Below are 14,764 nucleotides of genomic sequence, written 5' to 3'. Positions count from 1 at the left end.
TGGAGCAGGGTCTTAAGGAGTTGAACAGTATCTTTTCTTCCTTGAGCTCTTCCAGAGCTCTGAGTCTACAAACTTACGGTAGGGCCTTTTGATGAACAATGGAAAAGCACTAGCTTAGGTAAGTCAACATTCCCCTTGATATGGAAGTGTATTAGCTGTTCTTAATGGGTGCTTGTACACGTTACAAAAAATGCCTGTTTTTGTGGTTTAATTGCATCACACTTTACACACATGGGTTTTTTTGTGTGATTTAAATGAGTTTGTCACATCCGCATGTAGTTTAGTTTGCAATGTAACTACTTGTAACATTGCAGCATTTAATCTGACAGTTCACCCCACAGACACAGGAGAGGTGGGCTGAAGGTAGAAGTGGTGAGGGGCCCGATCCTCTTTTTTTTCCACAAAACCTGCCTGCATCTGCCAAGGCTGGGGGCAAGCTGCCAGCGGGCTGAGCTGCAGGGAGCTCCAGTCCTTCCCTTCACAGACACGGTGCACCCCAGAGCTGCCCAGGTGGGCTGCTAGTGGACTGGGGGCTGGTCCAGCTTGGGCTCAGGGAACAGCTGGATTGGGCTGCTTTTGCTGCTTGCAAATTTTTTTTGTCTCCTCCCAGCAGAGCCGTTCTGCGTGAGCCGCCAGTGAGCTCAGACGCCCCTGATCCTTCCCTCTGTGGTGGTGGTGCCCCCGGGGCTGCCCAGGTGGGCAGCTTGGAGGCAGAGGGCTGCCTCAGCTCAGACACAGCTCCCACTGGATCCAACTCTTCCCCAAGCCTGTCAGGACTTCCAGTGCACCATGCACTGTTCCTGTCATCTTCCCACCACCTGGGACCCGGGAACAGGCTGTCTTACCCCTGGGGCAGTGTGGGGAAGTGGCAGGAGGGCAGCTGGGTGTGCTGGTGGCCGAAGATGATGGTAGTCATGGTGTATGGTGTGCTGGAAGCCCCAGCAGGCTCGGGGAAGAGCTGTATCCAGAGGGTGCTGCCTCTGAGCAGGGGCAGCCCCCAGCCCTCTAGCTGCCCACCCGGGCAGTCCCAAGGGGTGCTGCCACTGTGAAGGGAAGGACCAGGGTCACCCACAGTGCATGGGCTGCTCAGCCTGCTGGCAGCTCATATGGGCAGGCTCCATTGGGGAAAAAAAAAAGAGTGGCAAGGAGCCTGATCCTTTTTTTTCCCCGCAGAGCCTGCCTGAGGTCAGGGGGTAAGCTAACAGCAGGTTCTGAGCCATGGGGGTCCTGGTCCTTCCCTCCACAGCACCGGTATCCCCCAGGGCCACCCAGGTAGGCTGCTAGCAGACTAAGGAATGCTCCAGCTCAGAGGCAGCACCCAGCCCGATCAAACTGTTCCTCAAGCGGCAGCCCCCAACCCCCTAAACAGCCCACCTGGGTGGCCCTGGGGGGCGCTGTCACCGCAGAGGGCAGGACCAGGGCCCCCCAAAGCTCAGGAGTTGCTCAGCCCACCAGCAGCTCATCCCACAGCCATGGAAGAGGCGGGCAGGCTATGCAAGAGGAAAAAAAAACCCAACCAAAAAATCCCCCAGGATCAGGCCTCTCGCCATAACAGTGATGGAAGCCACTAAATTGAAACAGTGGGTTTTTAATCATCATGATTAAAAACTCGCCGCTTCAGTTTAGGGGACTAAACCCCTGTCACGTGTACAAGCACCCAATGATGTTATCATAAATCCTCTGATAGTGAGCATTTTGATAATCGATTAGTTTGTATAAAATCTCCCATTTTTTAAAAAGTGATTTAAAAGAGAAAGCAAAAGTAAAAAGCCAAACCTATCCAACTGTACTCAGGATCCTCAGTTCCAATAAATCAGTCTTTTTCTTGGGAGTAAGGTATCGCTATAGAATGACTTTGATTTGAAAGAAGCCTGTCTCAACTGATAACTCATCTACCCAAGACCCTTAGGGATCTCTAGTGTGGGCTATTATCGGGCCTATCTTGTTATCTTCCTTGTTCAATGTGGGATGCTGGCTGTGGCCCAATCTAGAAAAAAAATGAAGCAAGCAAACTGGGGAAGTTGTATCCATACCAAAAAAGCACAGATGCCTCTTTATACAAAGGTTTGCAATTTAAGAGGATTTCTCTTCTTTTCAAGTTCCTAGACTATAGTTCTATACAGAGAAAGTAGTATTTTCCCATGAGATAAGAACAATTACTCAGACCCTAAGAAACCCAACTCTTAAAATACCACTGCAATTCCAAACAATGAATTTGAGGTAGTGGTCCTCTGGGTTAAACAAGGTTGATTTGTTAAAGCATTTTCCATGCCAGGTCCTCGCTTCTGGAGCTCAGCAGTGCCCAAATGTACAAGAACACATATTAGTTACCTCCTAAATTGCCCCTATGTAAGAAAAGCACTTGAAAGATTCTAGAAATGGTCTCAAACAATTACTGCAATTAAAACTCAAAATGATACAATGAAAATAACTGAATGATGTGTTAATTTTAGATATTCTTCCTAAATGGGACTGTACCTCACTATAAAAATGTGGTGGAATTTTGACTTCTTTTCTTGTCCGCCCAATATTGTCCATAGAAAATACCAACCCTCCTCTAGCGATTCTAGTGAGCAGCAAAAGCAGACCCCGAGTACATACTTTAGCCTTAAATGCCTGTGATTTTTGTTGAGTTTGGTATATGATAAATATTAGCAAGACTGAGAAAGGTGCATGTGTCCCCAGCATGTAATTGAATGGATTAGTCTTGGAATGCTGCAGCAAATTAGAGGGGATTGACCAAACCGAACTACAGCATACTTTAAAAGTCTGACAGTGCTACATGACTTCATTTAGTGAGGCAACATTCAGCTCAGGTTTCTGCCTGCCTTGGGCTTTTAATTAATCAGGATCCACTCAATTCATCTCAACCCATTAAGAGAATGTCCAATGACCTACAGTAATTTACCTATGCTATTTATCAGCTTGCTATTTTCAGTAGATTGTTTGCTGTAATACTTTGTCATTAAGAACCAAATACAAACTCCTGTCACCATATGCTTAAGTAAGTTGTATGCAGTAAATGGTCTGCTCATCAGCCACATTCATCTGGCACCCAAGGTGGACAAGAGCATAGATAGAGGGAAATTTGTCACCTGAGTGCTTGCAAATCTGGTCACCATTTATTTTTCTTATGATCTAGGGATTATGTGCATGCCCAGATAACAGTAATCCCCATAGTTGACAGATGAATGGTGGAAAGATAAATAACAAGGGGAAAAAAATCAAATAAAAATTTAACTTTCAGAAAAGAACTGGGAACATCACTAGGAAAGTTTTATGGAAATTTCATTAGAAATATTTTCCACTCATTTTTCCTTTTTAAATTCTGTAATCTGTTCCATAAAAATCTTGCCCCTCACAGTACAGAGTGTTATAAAAGACCCATTAGCACTGGTAAGGTTCCTAGCCTGGTCAATATATTCCTCTTTGTAAGAGCAGTATGTAGATGCAGACTGCTTAGGTCTGAAAGGGCTGTGCGGATAAAGGTGTCAGGCATTTTCTTTACCCACATGAATCCATATATAGCCTTACCAGGCAAATCATAACAAATATTCTATTGAAAAGTAAAACTGAAGGCAAGGATGGATACATCAGATCTTCTATACCGCAAGTAGTTTGTAAAATTTCAAAATAACTACTGCCACCTATTTCATAAATGTCCATTTGATTCCCATCTCTTTACTTCTACTCTGACACACTAGATAGAAGAAAGAAGAATATTTATTCCTAACATTTTTGACAAAATATTTTGTAGAGGCTGTGAGAAATTATATAATTTGTGACATCTGTAGAGAAGCTGGCATTTTGCAACTCTAATGCATGTTTCTTATAATTTACTGACTCAGCTACAAACTTACATTTTAGAATTTTAAGGCAGAAGAAAACAATTGAAAGTCAGATTAAATAAGCCACAAAGGAGCTTTACTTTCTTCCCCTTCTTCTGCTCCCATTTTCTTTTTTAACTTATATTTTAAGGGTTGTAAGGGCAAAGCTACTGGGAGGTCTTCTGTATTAGTCAGACCCAGTTCTTGAAAAGGCCATTACATATAGTTCTCTCTTCCATTTGTCTTTGAGATGCAAATAAAGTGAGTACAGTAATGAATAGAATACTTAAAAGATATTGTAATGTCTGCGGACTATTTTTTATTTCAGTTTTTTAAACAGTGTCTTAAAGTTGGGGGAGATTAAGGAAGTCAGTTGATCCACTCTGCATGGAAGAATGTTAGCACAGTCACTGTAAGGCTTAAGACAATTGATATTTGACTGTGTACTCAGAAGAGCTCTGTTTTTCATTATGTATCTTTTCTTTTCCTTACTCTTTTTTTTCCTGCTGAAGCATTCTTGAGTTTAGTGGAGTGTGAACCTAAGTCATATGTGACCAACCATGAGTCTGTGGAAATAAAGAATTTGAGATGCTACAAAAATATGTTGAATCCCTTTAAAGAACTCATTTCTCCAAAGACACCTTAAAACAAAGTGTCCTTTGCAACAAAATGGCCCTACAGCTTGCTTCTCTTAAACCCTTTGTCATTTCACTAGCAGTGCGCAATATTAGAATCTAACAGTGCCTTAAAAAGGATATTTCAGAAGCTTCAACTAACGAGTTGGTGGTTGGGAAATCAATCTGAAGTACAAAGTCGGCTCTTTGAACTTTCCAACTGGCAAAATGTAGGGTTTTTTGTTGCCAAAGTAAAAGTAAGTTATGACTATAAAGCAAAATCTTACAGACTAAATAAATATTTGAGGTCATTCTAACACACATTTTCTTTCTCCAAGACAAATCCTTCAATTTTCCTTTAATTAAGCTATTAACTATTATTTGGAAACAATGGCTATTTAAAAGAGTTCCCTCCAGACATAAAATCAAGATAAATCACTTGACGCCCAAGACTATTATATTACTAGGGTAAACAATGGTGGTCTTACAGAGTCAGACTCTCAGAATGCAGTAGGTCTCAGAGGTCATATCTCACGAAGGTCAGGAAATCTGCCAATGCTCAGAAGTTTGACAAAATTCCCCAGGGATGTCCAGAGATCAGGTTATACAGCAATAGGAGTATTACTCTAATCAGAAAAACAAAAGTTTATTTTTGTCAACAACCAATAGTATGAGTTCATTTGTCTCTAGTCTCAGTCAGCTTGATGGCTCAGAACATGATGACATATATAAGAAATGACAGTCTACCAAAGAGGGTTAACATAGAGTCATGACCTCTTTATCTAACTTTAGTAGCTTATTCATGTGTAAACATATACTTTTGTAGTTTTTGGTCTCAGTCACCATGCTTCATATATCAGAATTTGGTTTGCATTGATATTAGGAAGCTTTAAATTTGTTTCCATTTTAGAAAAGACTCTTTTATCTTACTCTGATACACATTTAGCACAGTAACTGTGATACAATGTTAGCTTGAAATAGTTAATAACTATAAAAGAATTTAACTTCACTGTTATGATGTGCTTTTCCCTTTGGAGAAACTGAAGCACATAGAGGCAAAACTATTTACTCCAAGGTTGTACTCACCAAATCAATAGCAGACTAGACCCTGGCTTTTTTTTTTTTCAGTGAGAGTTCAGTCCCATATTCACTAAGCCACCAATTAAGACACTGGGACATTATGTAAATAAACATTATGACATTTATGCTTCATGAAGAGCCATATTTTTCCTCTACATACTGGGAGCATCTACATGTGCTATTAATGTGCCCAAATAAACTCTGGCACAGTTTGTTCCCAGGTGCAGCATTTACACATGCACCTGGGACTGCAGCATGTTGTGCTGAGGCAGAGCAGCCCCAGATGGTAGGGCACCGGGTGGAGGGAGGGAGGTCAGCCTGCCAGCCTGCAGCTGCTCTGCCCCAGCTCAATATTTTACATAGGGGCTGGCTGGTGTATGAGGGTACTAGAGCGTAGGGCTAGCTGGCAGGCAGCCCCCACACTGTAGCATCCTCTTGCCCCAGCCAGCCCCAGTCACTGTCTACACGTGTGTTGTGGCACGGTAAATAACTCCACTATAGGATAGTACTTGTCCTGGACAGTGCTATCCTACAGTGGAGTTAATCAGTTTACTGTGCCATGATATGGGTGCAAACCCATGTAGACAGTGACACTTTACCGTGGTGCCAATTACTCAACTCTGCAGTAAAACGCACATGTAGATACACCCACTAAGTGGTACTCTCCAAGTTCATCAACTGAGATTAACAAGTCTATTTGCAGAGTCCGGTGCTATTTCATATAAGGGGAGCCAAATGTGATCCAGTTACTGGGCTGTATTCCTTTCCAAAGTGACTCTGCTGACTTTGAAATTATTCCAGAGAAGAAAACCCCATTATATTACCAGTGACAGCTATTCAAATCCTTTCCCATTAAAGGCAAAGAAGAGTTTTCCCATTTTTTTCATAGGACCCTGATTTGATGCAAAGAGTTAGGGTTAAAATTGACTTTTATGTCAAATCCTGTGATGTGCATAAATCTGAGACAAAGTGGTTTTTTGTATGTTGGATATGAAATTCTGAGTTCTACAAAGCCTGTCTGCCCATGGATGTGGGAGATTAAACTGTCATAATGCAACAGATGTAGTTAGTTCTAAAAGGATAATCAACCCACCCCTCTGACATTTTTGTTCAACTGCGTGTTACTTTTCCATATTGCAATTTATTTCCAGATGTAAACACTGTTCAAAGTAGCAAGGTAGTGCAGAGCACTGTACTGTACAGAATTATGGGTTCTATTATCCTGTCATAAATGCCCTACAACTAGCTAAAAAAGTAACCTTTCCTGATTGCTAAGGATTATAGAATTTGGGGTACTAAATGTTCTATCCATCTTGCTTTCCATGTAGCATTTAGTGAACAGCAGAACCACAGTAAAAAGTTACAAGGGTTTAGTTAATGCTGCCTTTATTGGCTTCCTTTTGCTGTTATATGGCTTGAATTAATGTAGGCCCAGATTCTCAAAGGCACTGTACATTCTTCATGCCATTGAGATAACTCATAGTTATTGGGATTCATAGTTTCATAGTAGTTAGGGGTCAGAAGGGACCTAAATAGATCATCTAGTCTGACCCCCCACCACTGGCCGGAGTACACGCTGGGATCACATGACCCCAGACAGGTGTTAATCCAAATTCTTTTTGAATTTACCCAAGGTAGGAGCTAGGACCACTTCCCTAGGAAGCTGGTTCCAGATCCTAGCCACCCTAGCAGTGAAATAGTGCCTCCTGATCTCTAACCTGAACCTATTCTCCAGCAGCTTCTGGCCATTGATCCTTGTCACCCCAGGTGCTGCTGGGGGGAATAGGGCCCTTCCTATTTGCTGCTGATGTCCCCTAATGAGTTTGTAGGCAGCCGGCAAATCCCCCCTCAGCCTTCATTTGCTGAGGTTGAACAGGTTCAGGATCCTCAGGCTCTCCTCATAGGGCCTGCCCTGTTGCCCTCCAACCAAGCAGGTGGCCCTCCTCTGGACCCTCTCAAGGCTAGACACATCCTTCTTAAAGTGCGGTGCCCAGAACTGGATGCAGTACTCCAATTGAGGCTGGACCAATGTTGCGTAGAGGGGGAGTATCACTTCTCTGGACCGGCTTGAGATGCATCTTTGGGTGCACGATAAGGTGTGGTTGGCTTTGCTGGCTGCGGTCTGGCATTGGCAGCTCATGTTCATCTTGGAGTCAATAATGACTCCAAGATCCCTTTCCGCCTCTATGCTCTCAAAGGGGGAGCTCCCCAGCTTGTATATGTGCTGTGGATTCCTTCTCCCCAGGTGCAGCACCCTGCACTTATCCACATTGAAGCCCGTCCTATTACCACCCTCCTACTTCTGTAGTCTGTCTAAATCTAATTGCAGCCTCTCTCTCCCTTCGAGCGTGCCTACCTCTCCCTACATCTTGGTGTCATCGGCAAACTTAGACAATATGTTTTCCACCCCCTTGTCCAAGTCGCTGATGAAGATGTTGAACGGTGTAGGCCCCAGGACCGAGCCCTAGGGGACCCCACTGTTCACATCCCACCAGGTTGAGTACAACCCGTCCACCACCACTCTCTGGGTGCGCCCCATCAGCCAATTTCTGACCCACCCAAATGTGTAGGCATCAATGCCAGAGTCGCTCAATTTATTAATGAGAATGGGGTGAGAGACAGTGTTAAAGGCCTTCTTAAAGTCCAGAAAGACTACATCCATGGCGACACCATCATCCGGGGATTTAGTTATCTGGTTATAAAAGGCCATCAGGTTGGTCTGGCAGGACCTGCCTTTGATGAACCGGTGTTGATTTGAGTCCTAGGAAGTACTGAGTATTTTGTCTGAACAGTTACCTGGTTTGTGTACAAGGTACTGATCTAAGCAACTTTCAAACATGACTGCAGTCAACGAACTTCCATATATCGTTGGACTAATAAATTATTGTTGTCCTACTGCTCTTCCATTTCTTCAGCATTAAATGTTGAATGGATACCAAATACTGTCTTGGACTGTCACTTATTTCATACAACACACCTTCCATTGGTTGGAAAGGAACATGAGTCTGTTTCTGATAAATCGAGGTCAGAATCTGTTCTAATATGCCATGTCTATACAGCCTCTTCCTACTCCTGGAACAATACACTTATTCCTGTTCCAGTGCTCAGTGGCCCTGAGCATGTACCCCTTAGTTGTGCTAAAGTCCCGCTCAGGGTTGCTCTCTACCCATTTACTTTGCCTTAGTTGCTAGTCTCTGGTTTGCCCATCAGGCAAGGGTGATGCTTTCTATGGCAGACCCAGGGTCAAGAGGAGAACTGTATAGAGGTATTCATAATGAACTTATAATGTCTACTCACCAAATAGATAACATCTACATTAGTTCCATTATGCTGATGTAATGTTTCTCTTATTTATATCCTCACTTTTTTCCTAAAACATCTCAAAGTGTTTTAAAAGCTGTATAGCCATCAATTATTTCACTCATTAGTGAAGTTCAACCATTTGTTCATTTTTAACAAAACATAGCAAAGTTATGCTATAGCTTAACACTAATATCACACACCCTTGAGACTACATAGAAAATATAGACAGAGAGAATGTAATTATCCAAGCTGGCTTGTAGCTTTACTCTTCTAGAATGCCCGGGTAACTTTAGTGATGAAGTGATCGCAAAAGGAATTCAGTCTGAGACCTGCAAGCGAGACCTCAAAGCAATGCACTATGTCCCAGGGAGCGGCATTTATAAAGTATCAGCGTGGAGGGCAGAGTACTCCCTCCTGAACTATCAGCATCACTATCTGTACACCCTTGCAAGACACTTGGAAGTCACTCATCTGTGTAATGATCATGCATAAATCTTGTTAAATCTGATTTAACATTAAAGCTGGTTGTCATCAATGTGTTCATGATAGCTGATGCAAGTAATTATCATAACAGCTACAGTCATTCTAGTCCATGGGTTAAACATATCAGATAACCCAAAGACTCTGATAATATTCATCAGGCAAAAGGCAACATTTTGATCACTTCCCAAGACCTGGTAACTATACACTTAAAAAGAATTTCGATAAGTTAAAAAAGTTTGAACTAAGCTGTACATAAAACATTCTTCTGTAATTCCTGATCGTGTGATAACTGACATAAGAATCAAACAACTTTCACTTCAAAATGGCCTTTTCAAGAATGAGATGGGACATAGGAGTAGCTCATTATCACTCTAACAATAACTTTACTGTTATAATATACACAATTTAGGAGTAAATCTCTCTTTCAAAACAGGACTGGTTACCTAGAAATTATATTAAACTACTTTTAAGCAAATCTGAAACAGTAAGTATTCATCACTATAAATGTATATGAGTTTGTTCACAATGGCATTATTAAATAAGCACTAGAGGAAATAGCAGGAGGTTGGAGAAAGGCAGAAAGAATCTTTGGATAATATACACACTATTTCTGTTTTGTGTGCTTGGATTATAAAAAAATCCATCAAAGGGAATCACACAGGACCTTAATGAAAAATTTCAGTCAAAAGAAAATATCCATCTAGTTCTTATTTACATTGTCAAGCTAGGTATCAGCTGACAGCTTGCTGTGGAAGTTAATTCTACATCCTTCCAGTCTGGAAAAGACTATTGGTGAATAAACTGTAGGATTGTGGTAAAGAATATAATCACAGCTGAGACGTACATTACAATGTATCTAGCCTAAAAATCAGGAGCCAAAGGACAATAGTAAATGAAATCCCAGAAGAGAGGGATTCATGAGATCCTGTACAATGGAAAAAATAGCCTTATAAGAAATAGTTTCTTACCATGAAAGATAACATGTTTTACAAGAATTTATGTGTATATAACACCTTTCATCCTGAAGGATTCAAAGAACTTCAACTATATTTTTAAAGCAGCAGTGAAATACAGTTACATGAAATGGAGGGCGGCTGCAATGCACACAGCTCATGCCCAGTATAAAATAGAGCAAAGTACATGTTTGCTTGTGATGTATGCATGTCTGTAGGAAAGGAGCCTGCAAAAGAAGAATTCTGGGCAAAGAAAATTTTCTAGTGAAAAGTTTTATGGGATCTGATATACTCTGGCTGCTCTGCACCACTCTGATGATGAAAAACAGACCTGGATTACCTGGCTAGTATGGCCAGGTTTACAACTGCTTTATGTTACCGGAGTTCTGCAAAACTGGCAATAATTCACATATGCAGAGAGGGCCAACATTAGCTTTTGCCACACATTAACCCCATTTTGAAGATGGCTTTTTTTGCATAAGAATGGACATACCATGGAATCGGCCTCATATTTCCCTTGGGAAGAAGGCAAATGGGTTTATGTAGCATGTGATTTCAAATCCTCTCTTATTCGGTTAATCTCTAGCTGCAGAAATGCAACTAAAGAGCAGAAACATATGTGTATCTTCTGATAAGAGTCATTTTGTTTTAGAGACAGATTAAATGCTTTCAGAATATGTGCACTTTTTTCAAACTGATGAGAGAAATTCCATAATCAGAACATGGCACAACCAATCCCAGGCTCAAATGATACACTTTTTCCAAAAAAATCCTTTGAAGTATTCTTAGAGTTACATCTTCATAATCCAGACGTGAGAAGATCCGTAACTCTTGACAACTCTGAATATATATGAACTTCAACTGGCTCTAGATAAAAGGTAATAATTTTCATTTTCCATCCAAGGATGTTTTCAGATTTCCTATCAGTAAAGAGACACAGTATGAAATTTTACCTTCACATGATTTTCCATCTTTCCCCAGTTTCTGGCCAGCTGGACATTTGCAGTAATAGCTGCCAATAGTATTGCAGCATTGGTCATAGCAGCCTCCATTTTCAATGGTACATTCATTAACATCTGTAGGAGGAAACAGTGTATATCAGACACTGAATAAGAAGTAGGCATTGATGAGATTTTCCGGTCATGGAATAATAAATTATATATTTATGATTTTATGGGGTGAGGAAGCAACTAAAAGCCAATGAATAAAACTTAAAGCTGCTGCTGTAAGCCTTCTTATGATCATAACCAACATGCCTACTTATTGATTTTGGGCTCCAGGTATGTCTGTGCTTCAGAATGCATTCATCAGCATGGACTCTTAGATAGCTGTCTGTTCAGAAAATAGTCTGTATCCTTTTTATGGTGAAGAAATAGTCTGTACAATATTATTTTAATGTAAGAAGACAAAGAACTGACAGAGAACTGTCCCATAATGCTGACAGAGAACTTTACCACAATACCACATTTACCTGAATATAAGATGACCCCCCAGTAATTAGATTCTATATAAGGACAATTTATACATTTGTTATAATTTTCTAGGCATTCAATGTAATTATTGGAGGTTTTCCTTGAATTTTCCCCCTACCACTGCTAAAGCATGAAAAATAAATCTGGGGAGTTGGGTAGCCTCCTTGCCCTCTGCCCCACTCCCTAGCTTTCCCCACTGCAACTCCTTCCTTTCCTCCTTACTGTCAGACCCTGCTTTCTCTATTTACATGGAAGTAAAAGGCACATCTGAAAATAAACATACTTGTAGTTATTTGCATATAGGTAAATTATTACAGGTACCCATAGATTTAGTTCATCCAGAATTGATGCATTTTACCTTTTTTTGAAACTGCACATAAGTTTTGAAACTACATCTCCATAAACACACTTTTAAACAACACTTCTATATGTATATATAGTACAAACTATGTACAATATTAGTCCAAAACCAAAAGGTTCATGAGTTACCACATAATTCATTGGGCTGGGTACCACTAGAATCAACAGTTTCAAGCCATGGTGACCCAACAGTTCAGCACTGCTTAGTATGTATATGTATGTGAGCACCCCCACTCATGACTGGAACTAGGTATTCTTGTCACAAGTCCTGGGACCCTACAAAAAATTATATACAGATGAGGCACAGGGCAACCTGTTCCAGTTCTACCTCGTGGAAGACAGGGCTATACTAATCATGCAACAGGCTGAAAGAGGGAGTAACAAAGGGATTCTGAGTCCTGTTTGGGGCCTCATTTGGTTATATTTGTCAGATTTTTAAGGCTAGTGAAGAAACAGAAATCATTGGAAAAAAGGCACAGCTCAGCTGTGGGAGTGAAGAGGATATCAAAATATATTCAATGTAGTGGCTCACCATGATTTGAAAAAGAGCCAGCACTGAGGGGGACTAAGCAAAATGGGCACTACATCTTACTCAGATGGGTTGCACTAACCTATCCTTTTGGTAAGTTCCTGTCATTATGTTTGCCCAAAATGAGCCATGGCTTTTATAATTATGTGCAGCATTAGCTGCATACAATCAACTTCATAATATATTTAATGATGTTTCCTTGTATTTGGATACAAAATGAAAAGCTTTTTTCCCCAAATGGAGGAAAAACACTCATCTTGCATTTCAGTAATTATGGTATTGAAAAGCAACATCATCAGTACTAATTAACTGTTCAATACCTAAAAGTTAATGGGTCTTTTGGCCCATTAATTCTTACCTTCAAAATCTAGCTAACAGGCAATAGTAAATATTCCACCAGGCTAGTAATAGTCTGTTGAAGCAGATCATATGCAAAATGTCCAAAGAGAGTATTCCTCAAATGGGAAAGTTATCAAATGTCCCAGTGGGCCAGCAAACTGAATGAAAACAGCACATGGGGGTTTGGGTCATTGCCATACATGTCTGATATATTTCAGAAGAGATATGTTCACAATGCTTTGTATCTTAGTATTGCTTTATATGAAATGTTAATATTGTCTAGAAGATCGTATAAGGACATAATTCATTTATTTAGGGTTAGGCACAGACACCAATGAACCTGTATAAAATGTTCTCTCTTTTTTGATTTGTTGACAAAAGTTCTGAACCAGTATGTTAGCACAGCAAGCTACTCAGCATGTTGCTAAGTGGAAATCCAGTGCTAAAGAATACAATGAGCTTCTAAAATCTGGGAGGAGGAGTGGCTGGTAATGTGTTTGTCACTGGAAGGGCTTAGTTTCTTCAGATTAGAGAGCAGGACAGGAAGAATGGGAGAGGGAAAAAAGACTCAGCAATAAAAGATAACCACAATCTTCACTTCATAAGTATATGCAATAGCTATATAATGACTTTAATATTAGAAACATTGAGTGTGTCAGAAAAAATAAACAAAATACAAGTTGTAGGTTATAGTCAAGAGAAATGTAAAATGCAGGCATAAAAAGTCCTCACAAAGAAGAGAATTTTACATGTATACTTATATAGATATAAAGGGTATGGGAATTCACTCAGACTCTGTGTGAAGATCACCATGGCTAAGTACAGCCAGTCAAAAAGCCCGAGGCTGAATTGCTTCAATCTTTGCAGGTTAGTCTATGCTGTGTAAATTGAACAGATAAGTAAGTGAACAGACATTCACTTTTGATTCTGGAAATGCAGCCACATGCCTGTAGTGTCCCAGGCCAGAAGCCTGGGGATGCTAGAGCACTCCTCCCTGCTTGGCTGCAGCAGACAGGTTGCACCAGGGCTAGCTCACCCACCCTGCGAAGAGGGGCTTGTGAGGGAGATGCAAAGCATCCTGGGATGCTAGGGGACTGTGAATTAACTTGAATCTGGAGGGGGCCAGGGACAGAAGATCAATAAACTGATTTAACCTAAATCAGTTAAATCTGATGTTCCATTCATCCAGCTTTATCTTAAACCAGTTTTGGCTATTTTGAAATCAATTTGTGCACTGAACTTCTGGGCTAGGGACAGACATTACACATAGACCAGTTTAAGTGTTCAGAAACTGGTTTAAACTTGCACCAGAACAGATATTCGGTGCACATAAACCAGTTTCAAAATGGTCAAAATCAGTTTGAGATAAGCCTGGTTGAGTATAGTATCAGACTTAACTCACTGCTTTCAAACTAGTTTATGCAATGTCTATCCTAGACTCCTTCCTGGTTTAAGTTAAACCAGAGTTCCTCAGCATCCCGGCATGCTTTCTGGGCTGGGCTCTCTGCTCCAGCAGAGCAGGGCTGGCCCTACCCCTCTGCTTCCCAGCCAGGGCAGGGACAGGCAGGGGTAGGGGTCTGGCCAGGCACTGGCTCTGGAAGGGGGCAGGGAAGAAGCTTATTCCCTCACTTCCTCCCCTGTCCCACTAGCATGGACCTGCACTCCTCCGTGCTGGCTACTCTAGCAGTGGGCTGGATTGGCCAGAGAGGGGTTTAACTCTCCCATTCCTGTCCCACCTGCAGAGACCCAAGTTGAGTTTGCTGGGCACTCCCCGCTCGCTGCTGCAGTGGCAGGGCCAGGCATG

The 14,764-nt window shown here is 41.3% G+C and overlaps 1 protein-coding gene across 10 annotated transcripts in view; it reads right to left on the bottom strand.

Annotated features, from left to right (window-relative positions):
* LOC102566757 (multiple epidermal growth factor-like domains protein 6) overlaps positions 1 to 14,764 on the bottom strand; it is a 314,615-nt gene that overhangs the window by 123,052 nt on the left and 176,799 nt on the right. For 8 of the 10 annotated variants that reach the window (XR_009463516.1, XR_009463515.1, XM_059731124.1 and 5 more), the window contains exon 5: positions 11,214 to 11,336. The exons of 1 other annotated variant lie outside the window; for it this stretch is intronic. Coding sequence is in view for 6 of the 9 variants with exons in the window: in XM_059731124.1 (XP_059587107.1) it covers positions 11,214 to 11,336 (123 nt within the window). In the remaining 3 variants the exon portion in view is untranslated. Of the gene's footprint in view, positions 1 to 4,929; positions 5,068 to 11,213; positions 11,337 to 14,764 lie in introns of those variants that run through there. One more of the 10 variants, XM_059731121.1, reaches the window with a different exon arrangement.

This window comes from Alligator mississippiensis, chromosome 7 (assembly GCF_030867095.1).
Source record: "Alligator mississippiensis isolate rAllMis1 chromosome 7, rAllMis1, whole genome shotgun sequence".
In the NCBI taxonomy this organism is placed as follows: Eukaryota; Metazoa; Chordata; order Crocodylia; family Alligatoridae; genus Alligator; species Alligator mississippiensis.
This window is presented reverse-complemented; position numbering and strand designations above follow the sequence as displayed.